Source organism: Danio aesculapii, chromosome 21, assembly GCF_903798145.1.
Source record: "Danio aesculapii chromosome 21, fDanAes4.1, whole genome shotgun sequence".
Lineage (NCBI taxonomy): Eukaryota > Metazoa > Chordata > Actinopteri > Cypriniformes > Danionidae > Danio > Danio aesculapii.
In genome coordinates, this window is record NC_079455.1 from 14,708,995 (window position 1) to 14,724,291 (window position 15,297).

Below are 15,297 nucleotides of genomic sequence, written 5' to 3' on the forward strand. Positions count from 1 at the left end.
TTTGGTTCTTGGCCCTTTATAAGAAAAATTTGGGCACCTCTGATCTAGTGGAAGGAAAAATCTAAAATACAATCTTAAGTGCTTCTTTTATAGCATTTTATTAAGTTGTGTTTGTAGATTTCAATTTCAATCCATATTTTGAGAAAACAATTTTTTTTTTCATAAATCTCAATAATCACCACAATAAACTTTACAAATCATCTGTTTTTGAAAGGTTTTTACAGGGGAGTTATGCCAAATATTTAATTAATCATTTTTGTTGTTGTTGTTGTTGTTGTTGTTGTTGTTGCTTGCAGTATATTCTGAATTATGGAGTGATAAAAATTACAATATTGCTTGTTAAAAACTTTAGAGAAACTAAATGTAACTTTTGAACCTGATGCACAAAAATGTTTGCAATTCTCAGTGTAATTAATCAACATAAGGACGTATAAATATTAGTACTTAAAAACATAGTATTTAAAAAATTATATATATATATATATATATATATATATATATATATATATATATATATATATATATATATATATATATATTAACCTGCAGTGTCTTGCCTTAAGCCAAATGCAAAACTTAAAGCGATAGAAACCAGAAATTAAAATTCTGTCATGTTTGAGTTTTTTTTATTCTGTTGAACATAAAAGAAGAATGCTGCAATAAACAGCCATCAGCTTCCATAGAATTAATTTTTTTTTTTTAGTTCCTACTATGGATGTTAATTGCCGCTGTGAACATTCTTCAGAATATCTTGTTTTGTGTTCAACAGAAGAAAGAAATTGAAGTTTAGAAACCGTTGAGTAAGTAAAATGTTTAGGAAATGTTCATTTTTGGGTGAACTATCTCTTTAAGACTTTCAGATTTAACATCACGTTATAATAATATTATCAAATAAACATACAACAAATATAGGGAAACCCATGTAACTTTTCAAGTCAGACCTTTAACAGTAAAAAAAATTAAAGTGCTTGCAACATAGCCAATGATATGAACATAAAATACATATAATAATTATGTTGACTCATAAATGAGTATTTTCCAGGACTCCGCTCCGCTAAGAATGAACAGCCTCATTAAACGAACACTGACCGTTCCTGAGGGTAGAAAAGAAATCAGTTTACTTTCGATATTTTTAGGATGTTAAATGACATGAGATGGATGTTAGCAGTGATTTACCTGCAAAATCCTGTATTGCACTCGATATTATCATGACAGTGAGCCCCGTATGGTTTGTAGCCCATGATTCGCCACAGAGGAGACATCCGTACCTTGCGGTTTAGGATTTTGGATGACTGAAGGCCGGATTGAAACTCAGGCGTCATGACTGGTAAAGAAGATACCTAAAATATACAGTTGAAGTCAGAATTATTAAACCCCCTGAATTATTAGCCCCCCTGTTTATTTTTCCCTGTTTATTTTTATTTTTTAGTTTAACAGAGAGAAGATTTTTTTCAACACATTTCTAAACATAATTTTAATAACTATTTTTTATTAACTGATTTATTTGATCTTTGCCATGATGACAGTAAATAATATTTGACTAGATATTTTTCAAGACACTTATATTCAGCTTAAAGTGACATTTAAAAGCTTAACTCTGTTAATTAGGTTAAGTCAGGTTAGGGTAATTAGGCGAGTTATTGTATAATGATGGTTTGTTCTGTAGACTATCAAAAAAATAAATAAATAAATACAGCTTAAAGGGGCTAATAATTTTGACCTTAAAATTGTTTTTAAAAAATTAAAAACTGCTTTTATTCTAGCTGAAAATAAAACAAATACGTAAATAAAAATAGTAAAAAATATTATCAGACAAACTGAAAATTGCATTGATCTGTTAAACATCTTTTTAACAGAAAATATTTAGAAAAGAAAAAAAATCAAAAGAGTTGCTGTTTGTTCAAACTACTTCTTTAAAATAAGCTGATGCAGCACAATTATTGAGTTTTTTAAGGGGGGAACTTAGCTGTTTTATGCTCAATTCACTGAAATTATATATAAAAAAAACTGTTATCTTAACGCAAATTGATTGTGTGGAACCCAGCTTTTTTTTTTTTACAGTGAGTAACATATTATAATTGTTATATAAACATGTTGCAAATTTTTTATTCAATTTATACATTCAATTGAACTAATATATTTTTTATATATTTTAACAAATGAATTAATTAAGTTAACGTTTAAATTTTTTTCTAGAATTTATTTGAACGTTTTTATTAAATAATTATATTATTTTTAATTAATTATATAATATTGTACAATAAGGTCTCATTTATTATGTTATCATGATGGTTTATGAAATGAAGCAAAAGAGATCAATATATCATGGTATTTTGATAATTAATAAACAAAGCTTTTCATCATTAGCTTGGTTTCTTTAGATAATATTTACTAATGTATTAGAAAAGTCAATGCTGTATTAGTTCATGTTGAAGTCAATGTTATATGAATAATAAATGCTTTAGTATATTTAATGTCAGCAAATTAACCTCACGTATTATCCCATTAGTAATATTTGTTAATAAAAATGAAATTATGTATCATGTCACTTCAAAATGCACATGTTTAGTGTTGAAATGTTAAAATATGTTGAAATGAACATAATCTAGAATTAAACATGTTGTACAAGTTACAACTAATTACGGTTAACATGTTAAGCTGAAACTACAATGTACCATGTTACATACACTTTTATGAACATGTCACTATGCAGAATTAAATTACCTGCAAAAATTATTTTAGAAACTTTCACTTTATTAATAAAGCACTTTGCAGCCTAATTTGATAGATTTTTTAATGTATTATTATTTTTTAAGGTAATTTTAATTAGAATTTCTTAGCAATTAAAACATTTTCACTTCTGGTATCACTGGTATTTCTCAAAATAAAAAATAAAAGTTAGTTTAAAACTCACCTGATATATCAGAACTTGCAAGGTTAACATGCAAAATCCAGCTTTTGCCAGGTTAAAGTGCTGCAGATGCATTTTGGTGCTGATAATTCCTACAAAAGCGTAGTCTATCAGTGTGTCCTGAAGATCAGCTGAACTCTGCAATGTCCCTGTGTATTTATAAGCGTTACGTCCATCTCTTCTGCTCTCTCTCTCTCGCTGTGCTCAAGGTCAAGGCCAAGATAAAATCACGTGATTCGGTCAATGTTTGAGCATTTACATAAGCCAACGTTAACTTTTTTACTAGTTTCTGGAATTGATTGGAGTAAAATTGTATTCTTGGCTACTCTTGATGAGATTTACTCTAGCATGCTTTTAAAATGATAATTAGATTGTTTTAATAACTTTAAATTAAAGTGTCTAAGAACTTGTGGTTTAATAAATGCTTTAGAAGTATAAAAATTCTTCACAGTGCATGCATGTTTTTAATGTTTAAATGTTTGATTTAACAAATATATGTTGTTTAGAAATATGTGTAATCGTTTTTGCAGCATTGTTTTAATAAATAAACAAATATTTTAAAATAGCTAAATATTTTAATTAAAAGCATTGAGAACTAATATTTAACATTAACAAATGAAATATTGTACATTTTTTACTGGATTTATATTTATTAACATATAATTTGTTGATTAAAATTCAGAATTTATATATAATGTTATATATTTTTATTGTTGAAATGCTTTTAAAAATGTGTCTAATAATTTTTTATGTCATGATTATTGTTTTAATGATAAAAGCATCTAAAAAAGTAATGGTTTTATTTTAGTTATGATATATTTTAATGGTATAATGTACTCTAGTTAACCTATGTTAAACTTACATTTACATTTATTAATCTATGTTAATAAAAATATATTTTCATGGACCATGTTACTTCACATTGCATATATATTTTAATGTCAAAAACATTGTGTTGATTAGAATATGTTGTTTAGAAATATAATATTGCATGCACAAAATCTCATATTTGGATTTAAGCAGGGAACATATGAAAATGCAGAATAAATGTCATTAAGCAGTATCTCTCAGAATCAATAGGTCATTGAGTTCACTCAGATAACATATGGCCTCATGCTAAAAATATTGCATTCCATTGCATCATCATTTCAACATGAATATAATCAATATATATTACATGTATAACATTGTGCCGGCAGAATAATGCAATAAATATCAATCGAATAATGTATTTTATTTAGTCTTGTAATTCATATTTTATAGGTCACGCCATTTAAAATGAAACTAATGGTGGACTTTTCAAATATGTAAATACTATATACTTTTTAAAAACAAAACATAGTAACTTAAGTGCAAAATAATACATAAATAGTATGATGTTCAGTTCAAAAGTAAACTGAAGTAAACCAATAGTTGCAGTATAAAAACTAGCTCTGAGTGTAGATAGCTATATGCACATTACTTTTGTAAACTAAAAATATATTTTCATTTGTTGCAGTAAGGAAAAGCAGTTGTTACTACCAGTTTACTAACAGTATACTTAAAAGTATGCTTTTAAAAACTAAAATATAGGCCAACTTAGTATTGTTAAAACAGTAAACTTATAAGTAATTTAGTAGCTTACTGCATCAATAGTATAGGCTAGCCTATTACTCAACTTAAACAAATGTAACTTTAAGATGACTTATTTTTATGAGAGATAAGATAAACATTGAACCCCTCTTAAACATTATTTACATAAAATGTAAATCTATACACCTAACGTTTGAATGTCTGTTCATAAGTTCGGGCTATGTGGGTCACAGCTAGCATAATGACCTGAAAAAGAGCGGTAAAAGTTCCAAAAGTTCAGCATGTGCTCCAGGCGACAGAACAGTGTGATCCAGTCACTTAATCTGTGTATGTCGGTACAAAATGGAAAGTTCTCAAAATATTTGTTTTAAAAAATCACATATTTGTAATGTACACTTATGGTTTCATGTTCTGCAGCGATGCCGTTTTAAGAAACGAGTCAAAGTCCAAACGGCGAGTCGTGACAAGACAAAGTCCATTGGGTTCAGGACAACGTGAGGTTCATAATACACGACACTGTAGTAAGAAAAAATGAAATTACGCACCGCACTTTCTGCAGCCGTTTACACTGTTACAGTAATACGAAAACTGATGTAGTAAACTTAAAATTATGGAGCAATAAAAAGTCATTTTGCCTGATAAATGATTGAATGCATACCGTACATTAATTAATAAATGAGTAAAAATGAAAAATGGTTGTGCAGGTTCAATAAATCGTTATTGTTATTAATCAGGCTGAAATCAGTGTACTTTTTTTCATAAATATAATGTTCAAAATAAGTATAAGTTTAACATAACATAACTTACTTTAACATTAACATTACTAACTTAAGTTAGTTATTTATAATGACACACTAAAGAGACATGCATGCAATATAGTTAAAGACAAAATGATTAGACCTGTAGCTCCTGTAAATAAGCTATTTAACTATTTTTAAAAATATTTCCCATGTGCTGTTTTACAGGGCAAGAACACATTTCACAGTATTTTAAATCTTATTTTATTTAGTTTGGCTAGAATCACTCATTCATCAGTAGTCACACACTTCAGCCAGTAGATGGAGAAAAACCGCCATAAAACCACAGACGAAAAACCTGAAATCATATATAGCAGAGGTTAAAAAGCCAAAATGTTGACTTAAAATGTAGGCCTATAGCCTAAGTGAAAATTAAGCGTGTAAAATAAATATATGTGTGAGAACATTGATTATTTTGATAAGCTTTAAAGAAGAACAATATAAGCATTCTAGAGATTACACAGTGTTAAACTAAACTAATTTTTTTATAAGTTTATAAGTTCAATAAAATAAATTTAACTTTATAAGAAAATACATTAAAATATCAGATTTATAGAGTGGTCTACATTTAACAAAATTACATGATGTCAAAAATATGTAAAACAATTAAGGAATAAAGAAACATTACATATTGAGAAACCTCTTCCTGACTGCCATTATTACAAAAAACATTCATTCATTCATTCATTCCTTGTTCGTTCGTTTTAAACAGCGGATGTAACAAAAATCACAGCTATATGAAATATTTGTATAGGTTTACATAATTGTGTGTGTGTGTGTGTGTATATATATATATATATACAGTTAAAGTCATAATTAATTAATTATGTTTAACAGAGCAAAGAAATTTTCACAGTATGTCTGATAATATTTTTTCTTCTGGAGAAAGTCTTATTTGTTTTATTTCAGCTAGAATAAAAGCAGTTTTTTTAAAAAAACCATTTTAAGGTCAAAATTATTAGCCCCTTTAAGTTAATTTTTTTTTCAGACTGTCTACAACAAACCATCATACAACAATAACTTGCCTAATTACCCTAACTTGCCTAGTTAACCTAATTAACCTAGTTAAGCCTTTAAATGTCACTTTAAGCTGTATAGAAGTGTCTTGAAAAACATATAGTCAAATATTATTTACTGTCATCATGGCAAAGATAAAATAAATCAGTTATTAGAGATGACTTATAAAACTATTGATTAGAAATGTGTTGAAAAAAATCTTCTCCCTGTTAAATAGAAATTGGGGAAAAAAATAAACTGGGGGGCCAATAATTCAGGGGGGCTAACAATTCTGACTTCAGCTGTATATATATAAATATAGGCAGCGCAGTGGCGCAGTTGGTAGTGCTGTTGCCTCACAGCAAGAAGGTCGCTGATTCGAGCCTTGGCTGGGTCAGTTGGCGATTCTGTGTGGAGTTTGCATGTTCTCCCTGTGTTTGTGTGCGTTTCCTCCGGGTGCTTCAGCATCCCCCAATTTCCCAAAGACATGTGGTACAGGTGAATTGGGTAAGGTCAATTGTCCATAGTGTATGTGTGTGAATGACTATGGGTGTTGCCCAGAGATGGGTTGCAGCTGGAAGTGCATCCGCTGCGTAAAACATATCCTGGATAAGTTTACGGTTCATTCCACAGTGGCAACCCCTAATTTATAAAGGGACTAAGCTGAAAAGAAAATGAATGTATATATGTGTGTACATATCATTTTTTTCCATGTTTTTCAATAATATTTATACTACTACTACTACTACTACTAATAATAATAATAATAATAATAATAGTAATAATTAATATTAGAGTGATCTCTGAAGGATCATTTGACTCTGAAGACTGGAGTAATGAAGCTGAATATTCATCTTTAAATCACTGGAATATATTATTCTACTAAATTTTAAACTACTTTTAAACAGTTATTTTATAGTGCAAGAACACTTCAGAATTTTACAGTCTGTACTGTATCTTTGATGAAATAAATGCAGCTGTGGTGAGCTGGATAAGCTTATTTTAAAACATTTAATAATCCTACTGACCCCAAACTTTTGACCAGTAGTGTATATTTTATATTTATATTTATTTAGTAAGGAAATTTTTAACTTTCAAAAAGGGAACCTGCAAGTGAGCTGTTAATACCACGACTACTTTTACAGTAAAAAAAGTGTAGTAGATGACGATATATTAATTATCATTTGCATAAACACAGTTTAAATACAAATATCATGGTTAAACTATTGATTATTTGTTTTAATAAAACAATGCATAAATTGTGGTTAATATGGTTTAACTACAAAGAATTTGCAGTCGACAACAATTGTTCATTTTCATATTGGTGATACAGCTATACTTAAATATTTAATTTTTGCAATTTTATTCAGTTATGAATATGCAGAAAAGTTCAGCATACTTCTGCATATTTTTAAGAAATCATTTATATTGACAAGTCTTCAAAACAATAAAAATAATTATGCAAAGTATTTTACATGCTAATTACAATTAAATCATGAAGTGTATGTAAATTTTGATTAATATTAAATCAAATTTATGCAATTAGCTTAATTTAAAGTTGTTTTTGACCTTCTTAAGAGGAAATAAACATGCTTGGAAATGAACCTGCTTTATAACGAATGTTTTTACCTTTTATTTTTTAATAATAGTCTAATATTTTATTTATTAATTTACATATTAATTACTTTTTGGAATTTTATTAATACCATTACAATACTTTGATTGATATTTAATGAATATTATTATGGGCTCAATAATAGGTTATGTATCTACACTTCTAAGCAATGCTTTTGGACAGTCACATAGACATCGTTAATCGACTGCTGAAAGTCCATGTCTCTGAAATCGGCTATGCATGTCTTTCAGCGATTGCACGTCATTGGCATCGGCTTTTGAGTCACACAGGATAGCAAATAAGGTAAATAATTACTTCTTTTACTTTACTGTTGACAGAGTCCGTGTTTGTCATGTTAACGTTAGAAATATGCTCAGCAAGACTTTAGTTTGATGCCATTAAGCCGCGGTTTTGAAGGTTATGAAATTACAGTTGGTTAGCAAACAAACAGGCTATCTGTCCTGCTAACCAGTCCCATGACTGTTTATGTGAATTTGTCATAGCTTCTTATTGCTGACGGTTTGAATCGGGGTCTATGAGAAGTGTATGTGTGGTATTTCATACGCCATTTTTGCGGGCAGTTGCTTATTTCTAGTGCAAGCTAATTGGCTAAGCTAAAGTAACCTACATTTGCTGAAGTTTGCTGATGTCATTACCATTGCTGCTTGTCTCAGCTGGATTTGGAGTACATAAAAGTAAATATGAAGAGGAGAAAGATAAATATTTATTAGTTAAAAGTAAAACAGTGCCATAAAAACGATTTTAAGATAAGAAGTGTGTAAAATTGGATACAAATTTCTTGTAACTAGTAGTTTTAACATATTCGTTTTTAAATTGGCTTCAATTTTAAATGTTTGTTTGTTTGTGCTAATGCAGTCCCCACCTATAAAATCTAATAATAATAATTCAGTAAACACGCACACAACGGTCATATACTTAAAAATGAGGGGGTTTGTATCAGCACTACAGGGTCTAGTAACTAGAACTAATAAGTCAGGCCATCTTTCAGATGAGACGTTAAACCGAGGTCCCTACTCTCTGTGGTTGTTAAAAATCCCAGGATGTTCTTCAAAAAAGAGTAGGGGTTTAACCCTGGCATCCTGGCCAAATTTGCCCACTGGCGTCTGTCCATCATGGCCTTCTAACCATCCCCATACCATAATTGGCTTCATCACTCTGTCTCCTCTCCACCAATCAGCTGGTGTGCGGTCTGGCTCAATATATCTGCCGTCGCGTCATCCAAGTGGATGCTGCACACTGGTGGTGATGAGGAGATTCCCTCTAATGTGTAAAGCGCTTTAAGTCTCCAGAAAAGCGCTATATAAATGTAAGGAATTATTATTATTATTATTAGGGGTGTCAAAATTAATTGTTTCTTCAGTGCACCGCGATGCAGATGCAGACAATTTGGTATCGGTTCAGTAATAATCATAACCGGTCATTATGTACTGACGTCATTTATGTCATTTGCGCTATGTCTCCGTAGCTTACTATGGCGAGGGAGGCGAGCGCGAGTATTTACAACGCTCCAACTACTTAAAAACGCTGTGCACAATTTCACTGCGTGTGTGTTTGCTGAACAGTCTTTCACTGACACTTTCAGCAGAAGCCCCTATTTCTCTGCGATTGAGAAACTGAAAGTACTCCTTTTCTCTCTCTCACTCTCTCATTGTGGCCCATTTGACCTGCTGGCGTGATTTTTTTTTTTTTTTCTCCTCTCCTCTCGGCAGTTACAGCGATACTTCTGGATACAGACACGAGCGCATGTCTGCAGAGTTTTCTCCATTGTGTCTACCATGGATTAGCTGTGAACGCCGCTGCCGTTTATCAGAGTCACTCATCTGTGAAGAGCGCAGCGTGCAAGAGCCAATCGCAGCCCTTTCTGTTGAGTGCGTGACAAATCAAAGGGGTGTAAGAACGAACTCACAAGGCTCAGAAAGCGAGCGGGATATTTATATTTGTTTATTTGCTATAAATGCTCGTGTTGTTCTGTGCATGTACTTGAGTTTTTAAACGTGCAGTTTATATATCTGACTGTTTTTATTAAAGCACAAAATTGTATAACAAATAGTATGTAAATATACATATATTTATACATTTCAATACAAGAATTGTTGAGCTGTGAAGAAAATATAAAATTGTGTATGGAAAGCATCGTCAATGCACCGAGATATCGAATTGAAACGAATCGATGGCATGATAATGGTAACCGAACCGTGAGACCAGTGTAGGTTCACAACTCTAATTATTATTATTAAGCATGGGACTATAACCGGATTCAAGGTTTACAGTGGTTCAGAAAAATCAAGGTTTTAAAACCACCAGAATTTTCTGATATACCGTTTCTACGGTATATGTACAGTTTTTCTTGCTTGTTTTTTTGTGACTATTTTATTTCGTTTTTTAGGGCAACAATATCTTCAGTAGAAGAGGACCCTCCACATCAAAAGCTACTTTCCAAAATATTTTTAATGTTCCTTAAAATAAAATATGTTGTGTTTAATGGAAGAAAAGTTGTTGTTTTTTACCCAGACACTTAAAAAGAACTTATTTTAGGGCAGTAATCACGATACCGGGATACCGTGAAACTGTGACATTTTTATCCAATGTTATCATACCGTCACAATTTTATACCAGCCCATGCCTAGGTATATTAATAAACGTAAATATGGTAAAAATAAGAAACCGTAAAGGCAACTGCTGAACAACACCTTAAAGCTATATTAAATTTAGTAAAATAAGAACACTGTAAAGGTAGTTATGAACATTTTTTTAAATTTATGTCCATGTTTGGTTTGTTTATGAGTTTGTAATTCCAGCGTTATGGATGTGACATTTTCAGTAAAAACTCAAAATATAATTTCACAGGGAAAGTATATGTTAACATTATATAGAAACATCTGTTTATATTTTCCAGAACAACTGACCACAGAGTCAGGGATCAGAAAAATATCAATCTGTAAACATGTTTTTTTTATGTTAAATGAGGGAAATAAACATGCATTATGGATGGGACCAAAAAAGTATGCAGGGTTTGCAGTATACAGAATACTTTGTAGAAATTCTGTAAATTAAACTGCACAATACAAAAATAAATAATACTGATGAAAAGGATAAAAGTTGGCCCACTATAAAACAAAAATAATAGAGTTTATTTCATTTCATATTTTTGCATTTATGAGGAGAAAAGCCTTGTTATGGACAGATGTGAAGTTCTTGTGTGACTTTGGTAAATCAAATATAATAGTTTGAAAACAATGACAGAGACATTTTTAAGTATTTCTAAAGTACTGTAAAATATTTGCTTACACAAAAAATTTGAAATGGTTTCCATATGTTGGTGAAAACTTATTTTTTTTCATGGCAAGGTTGCCATTTGCATGGAATTGCTTTTATCAATCCATTAGTTTTACAAAAACGAAAGCAACTTAAACCAACTCGTATTATCATTAGGAAGCTTAACGGAGGTAATTTTAATAATTTTAAATTCTTACTTTAATTTAATTCATACTATAGCAATTATATAGAGTTCATCTCCATTTAATGGCTTGTAAACCAGAGAGTATGTTTAAAAAGTCATGATGGAAATCACACCAAGTTTATTGTTCACTCTAGAAGTGCCTGGTAAACATTAATAGCTGGGCGGGCTCTGTCAAGCTTTAACTTAAATGCTGTCTCTTAATCTCAGGTCAAAGGACATTTCCATGTCCTCCTCGGTCTGGAGGAAAGATGGACAACACGGGCTACTGCGGCGAGAGCTTCAACAGCCTGCAGAGCGGAACCAGCGATGAGGACCTGGTGGAGATCGCAGGAGCCACGCTTGACTTCTCCAGCACAGACGACATGCCTCCTCTGGACCGTGACTACGGCTCAGGTGAGAGCCAAAGCTACCTGTGCTAGTGCTGTCATGGTACTGGAGCTTCTGATTTCCAGATGATGTTCATATTGGTTTCTGCAGTATCATGGAGTATCAAAAGATTTATTTCAGACATTGAATGTCAGGCAATTTGGTACATTTTCTGTATATCCTACGTTTTGGAATCTAAGGATTGTTGTTTGCCATTTCTTCCCATTTGTTAGTTTATTTTTTCTATGGACCATTTTGAGGGATGTAAACAATACCATTGGTCCTAATGTATTTGCCGTATTACATTTTGAATTTCCATAGCTTCCAAGAATCCAAAAAGGTGCACATATTGATTAAATAATGTTATGGCAGCCGTTTTAACGTTAAGATAGGATTAAATTGCTTCTTGTTACAGTTATGAAACAGTTTAGTAAGAAGCAGGAAATGCCCATGGGCCACATTAAAATGGTCTATACTGTGTTTTTTATCACGTTGTTTCACGTGTTTTGCCTATTGTTGTGGTTAGGCTATTTTTCATGGCTGTTTTATTCCTTTCCCACTTATTAAACAACAATCAAATGCTGCTGTATCTGATAAAATACTGTATGAGGCAGTTTTTTTTTGTTTGTTCAGTGCTCAGCTAGTCCATTCAGGATTTTGCATGGAAAATTTTCCATTTTTGTGGCTTAAATTGACAATATTAGGCAATATTTGCAGCATTTCTTGTGTTGTTTTCCTGGGAAATATATTCACAACTTTACACATCATAGCTCTTCATTACTTTACTTTTTTGACCTCAAGAATCAGTGGCCATTGCAGTTTATATATAGGGAGAAAGACATCAGTGTGCGCACATCTAGGGAAATCTTTAAGGCAGGTGTTCGATCAAGCTAAAGACAATGGAAAAAGTAAAAAAAAATTCGGCACGCTGCCACTTTAGCTCTCAAAAGACAAATTCAGTTGAACCACATTTCAACCTACAAGGTCTGATGAAGACTTGAACTTTCAACTTGTAGGTTGAACCGTGCTCCAATTAAATTAGTCAGTGTGTTGATTTTTAATGTAATTTTTAAAAACTTTTTCTATAATTTATATACAACGAACACTGATCTTAACAAAGAGAGAAAGTGTTTACCTCTTAACCATACAAAGCCTGCTACATCATATTTGATAAATGAGCTACTGTAAATGAACAAAACTGTTCAAATCTCTTCAACAATAGCAATGAAAAAGTCATGTTAAAATTTCTAAATTTTGCAGTCCAAATAATGTATGTAGTCTTGTTTAAATGGACTTGGGTTGAATGTGCCTTGTGATTGTCACTTGACAATAATGTTCATAGCGGTTCAGTGTCAAGTTCAGCTATGCTATGCCTATTATTACGCAAGGTATCGCACACCAGATGAGCACTTTCTATATGCGAATATAATGGTATTTAGTATAAAACAATGTAGATGTCATGATAAGAATTTGAATGGGAAGCATGCATCAATTTAAAAAATGGCAAGAACCTTTAAAATGTTGCACTGTAAAAGATATAAACAGAGTATCCGTGACGTCACCCATAGGTTTCTGAACACTGCAAAAGAAGCTACAAGTAGGCGCAGCCAACCGTCGCCATTTTGTTCGCGCGTCATCGCACCCATGGCGAGATACCAAACAAGGGCAAAGAGGCGGAGAGTGAGCGGAGCTGCAGACACCTGCTGGCATTTTGCTTAGACCTGGCAGACAGACTTTACTTTGGGAGAAACACAATACTTCATTACCTGCGACTTGTTTGTGTTCTGATGCTATATAATTATATAACTTCACTCACCTGGGAAATTGAGGCAACTTAAATAGTTTGTGAGCACAATTAAGTGCACAGCATGCCATATCATCTAATAATTGTAGGAAATAATCCCAAAAGGCGATTGACTGTGTAAAGACACATTAACCAAAACAAAAATACGATGAATATGCCGAGCTCAGAGCCGGAATCAGCTGAGGTGACACAGCGAGCAGCGAGACCTAGCTGTCACTCAAGTGGCCACACCCTTAATTATGCAGACTTAAAATAACTTAATAAAAACGAAACGGATGAGTTTTTAAAAAAAAATTCACCCCCCTCACAGTTGTCATGAAGGTCAATCATGGCTATATGCACCAAAGCCATCTTTTGTACCAGGCTGTAAACATGTTTTTATCAGCTGTAAAAATGGCCAATTTCCCATTGCAGTCAGAAATGACCTGGACTTCCTGGAGCCAGCCCCCCTAGGCGAGTCGATGAATTGAGTTTTAGTTACTTCCGTATTGGCTTCCCGAGGGAGATCGGGAGGTTGCCACTTGATTGCACTATTTTCTTGATTTTGCACAGAGGGACTGCTCAACACAACAGCTGCTTTTTTTACATTCATTATAGGTCATAGAAATTCAGCTTTTTAGTCAGAGAAAGTCAGGGAATTTGACATTTGCCCTGTAAAAAAATTATACTCAATACCACAGAGAAATATACATGTCGACATTTGCCAGAGATGATTCCCAGCTTTACAAATTGTTAGGCTTCTGACTGTAAATTTAACTCAAATGTTCTTGTTGCGATAATTGGTTTGCTATAAATTAATTAATGACCTGTCTCTGAGAAATGAAAACATTGGTCAACCAATCATTTTCTGCATCTGAATGATGACAAGATGTTCATTTTCGGTTTTGATCTACAAAAAAAAAAAAACGTCTGAGTACACCTGATGCTCATTCATTGTCAAGGATTTGGGGTTTGTTCTGGATAACAGCTTAAAGCTGAATGAATGAATCAATTCTGTTGTCATTTCCAGTCTATCACCATCATAGACGAGACAAATTTAAACTCTATGTAGAAATCGTATTGAGATTGTACTCATGCTTTTACATCATCACCATCATAGCTGTATTAGAGGCAGCCTGTTTAGTCTATTCATAGTTTTTCACAAAAGAAGATAGATTGAAACATTTTGGAAACACATAATTGTTAACTTCCATAGTATTTGCTTTTGCTTTTTTAGTAAATAGTACATACATGTTCAATTATCCGCTATTTTGAACTATCCTTTTAAAAGCTCTAATGTGGCTGAGTGTTGAGGGTTTTTACTACTGTTTCAATCAGGCCATTCATTTATCATTTCTTCGGCTTAGTCCCTTTATTCATCAGGAGTCGCCACAGCAGAATGAACCACCAACTTATCCAGCATATGTTTTACTCGGCGAAAGCCCTTCCGGCTGCAACCCATCACTGGGAAACACCCACACTCACCCATTCACTAACATACACTACGGACAATTTAGCTTACCCAATTCACCTATAGCGCATGTCTTTTTAATTATAATCTTGATTGTTTTTCAGCTAAGTCTGGTAAAATTTGTGGAATAGTATGTGAAAATCTTAATAAATGGCCTGATTGGCAACACGGTGGCTCAGTAGTTAGTAGTTGGTGTTTCTGTGTGGAGTTTTGCATGTTCTCCCCGTGTTGGCGTGGGAGGGTGGCGTGGGGTGTTCCGGTTTCCCCCACAGTCCTACACAGGACTCAAACCAACAACCTTCTTG

General features: G+C 32.4%; 2 protein-coding genes across 2 annotated transcripts in view; one reads left to right on the plus strand and one right to left on the minus strand.

Moving 5' to 3' along the window:
- Nucleotides 1–545: 545 nt before the first annotated feature.
- On the minus strand, nt 546–3,060 carry si:dkey-22f5.9 (liver-expressed antimicrobial peptide 2-like). Its single transcript, XM_056446588.1, has 3 exons — nt 2,915–3,060; nt 1,177–1,340; nt 546–1,094 (listed from the first exon to the last, which is right to left on the minus strand). Exons 1-3 carry the CDS (start codon nt 2,984–2,986, stop codon nt 1,055–1,057), a joined length of 276 nt encoding a protein of 91 aa, XP_056302563.1. The 5' UTR covers nt 2,987–3,060; the 3' UTR covers nt 546–1,054.
- A 5,063-nt stretch (nt 3,061–8,123) lies between these two features.
- Nucleotides 8,124–15,297, plus strand: part of clcn5a (chloride channel, voltage-sensitive 5a) — a 31,860-nt gene continuing 24,686 nt past the window's right edge. The window contains exons 1-2 of the mRNA XM_056446360.1: nt 8,124–8,194; nt 11,580–11,765. Of these exons, the coding sequence (XP_056302335.1) occupies nt 11,621–11,765 (145 nt within the window). The 5' untranslated portion in view covers nt 8,124–8,194; nt 11,580–11,620. The remainder of the gene's footprint in view (nt 8,195–11,579; nt 11,766–15,297) is intronic.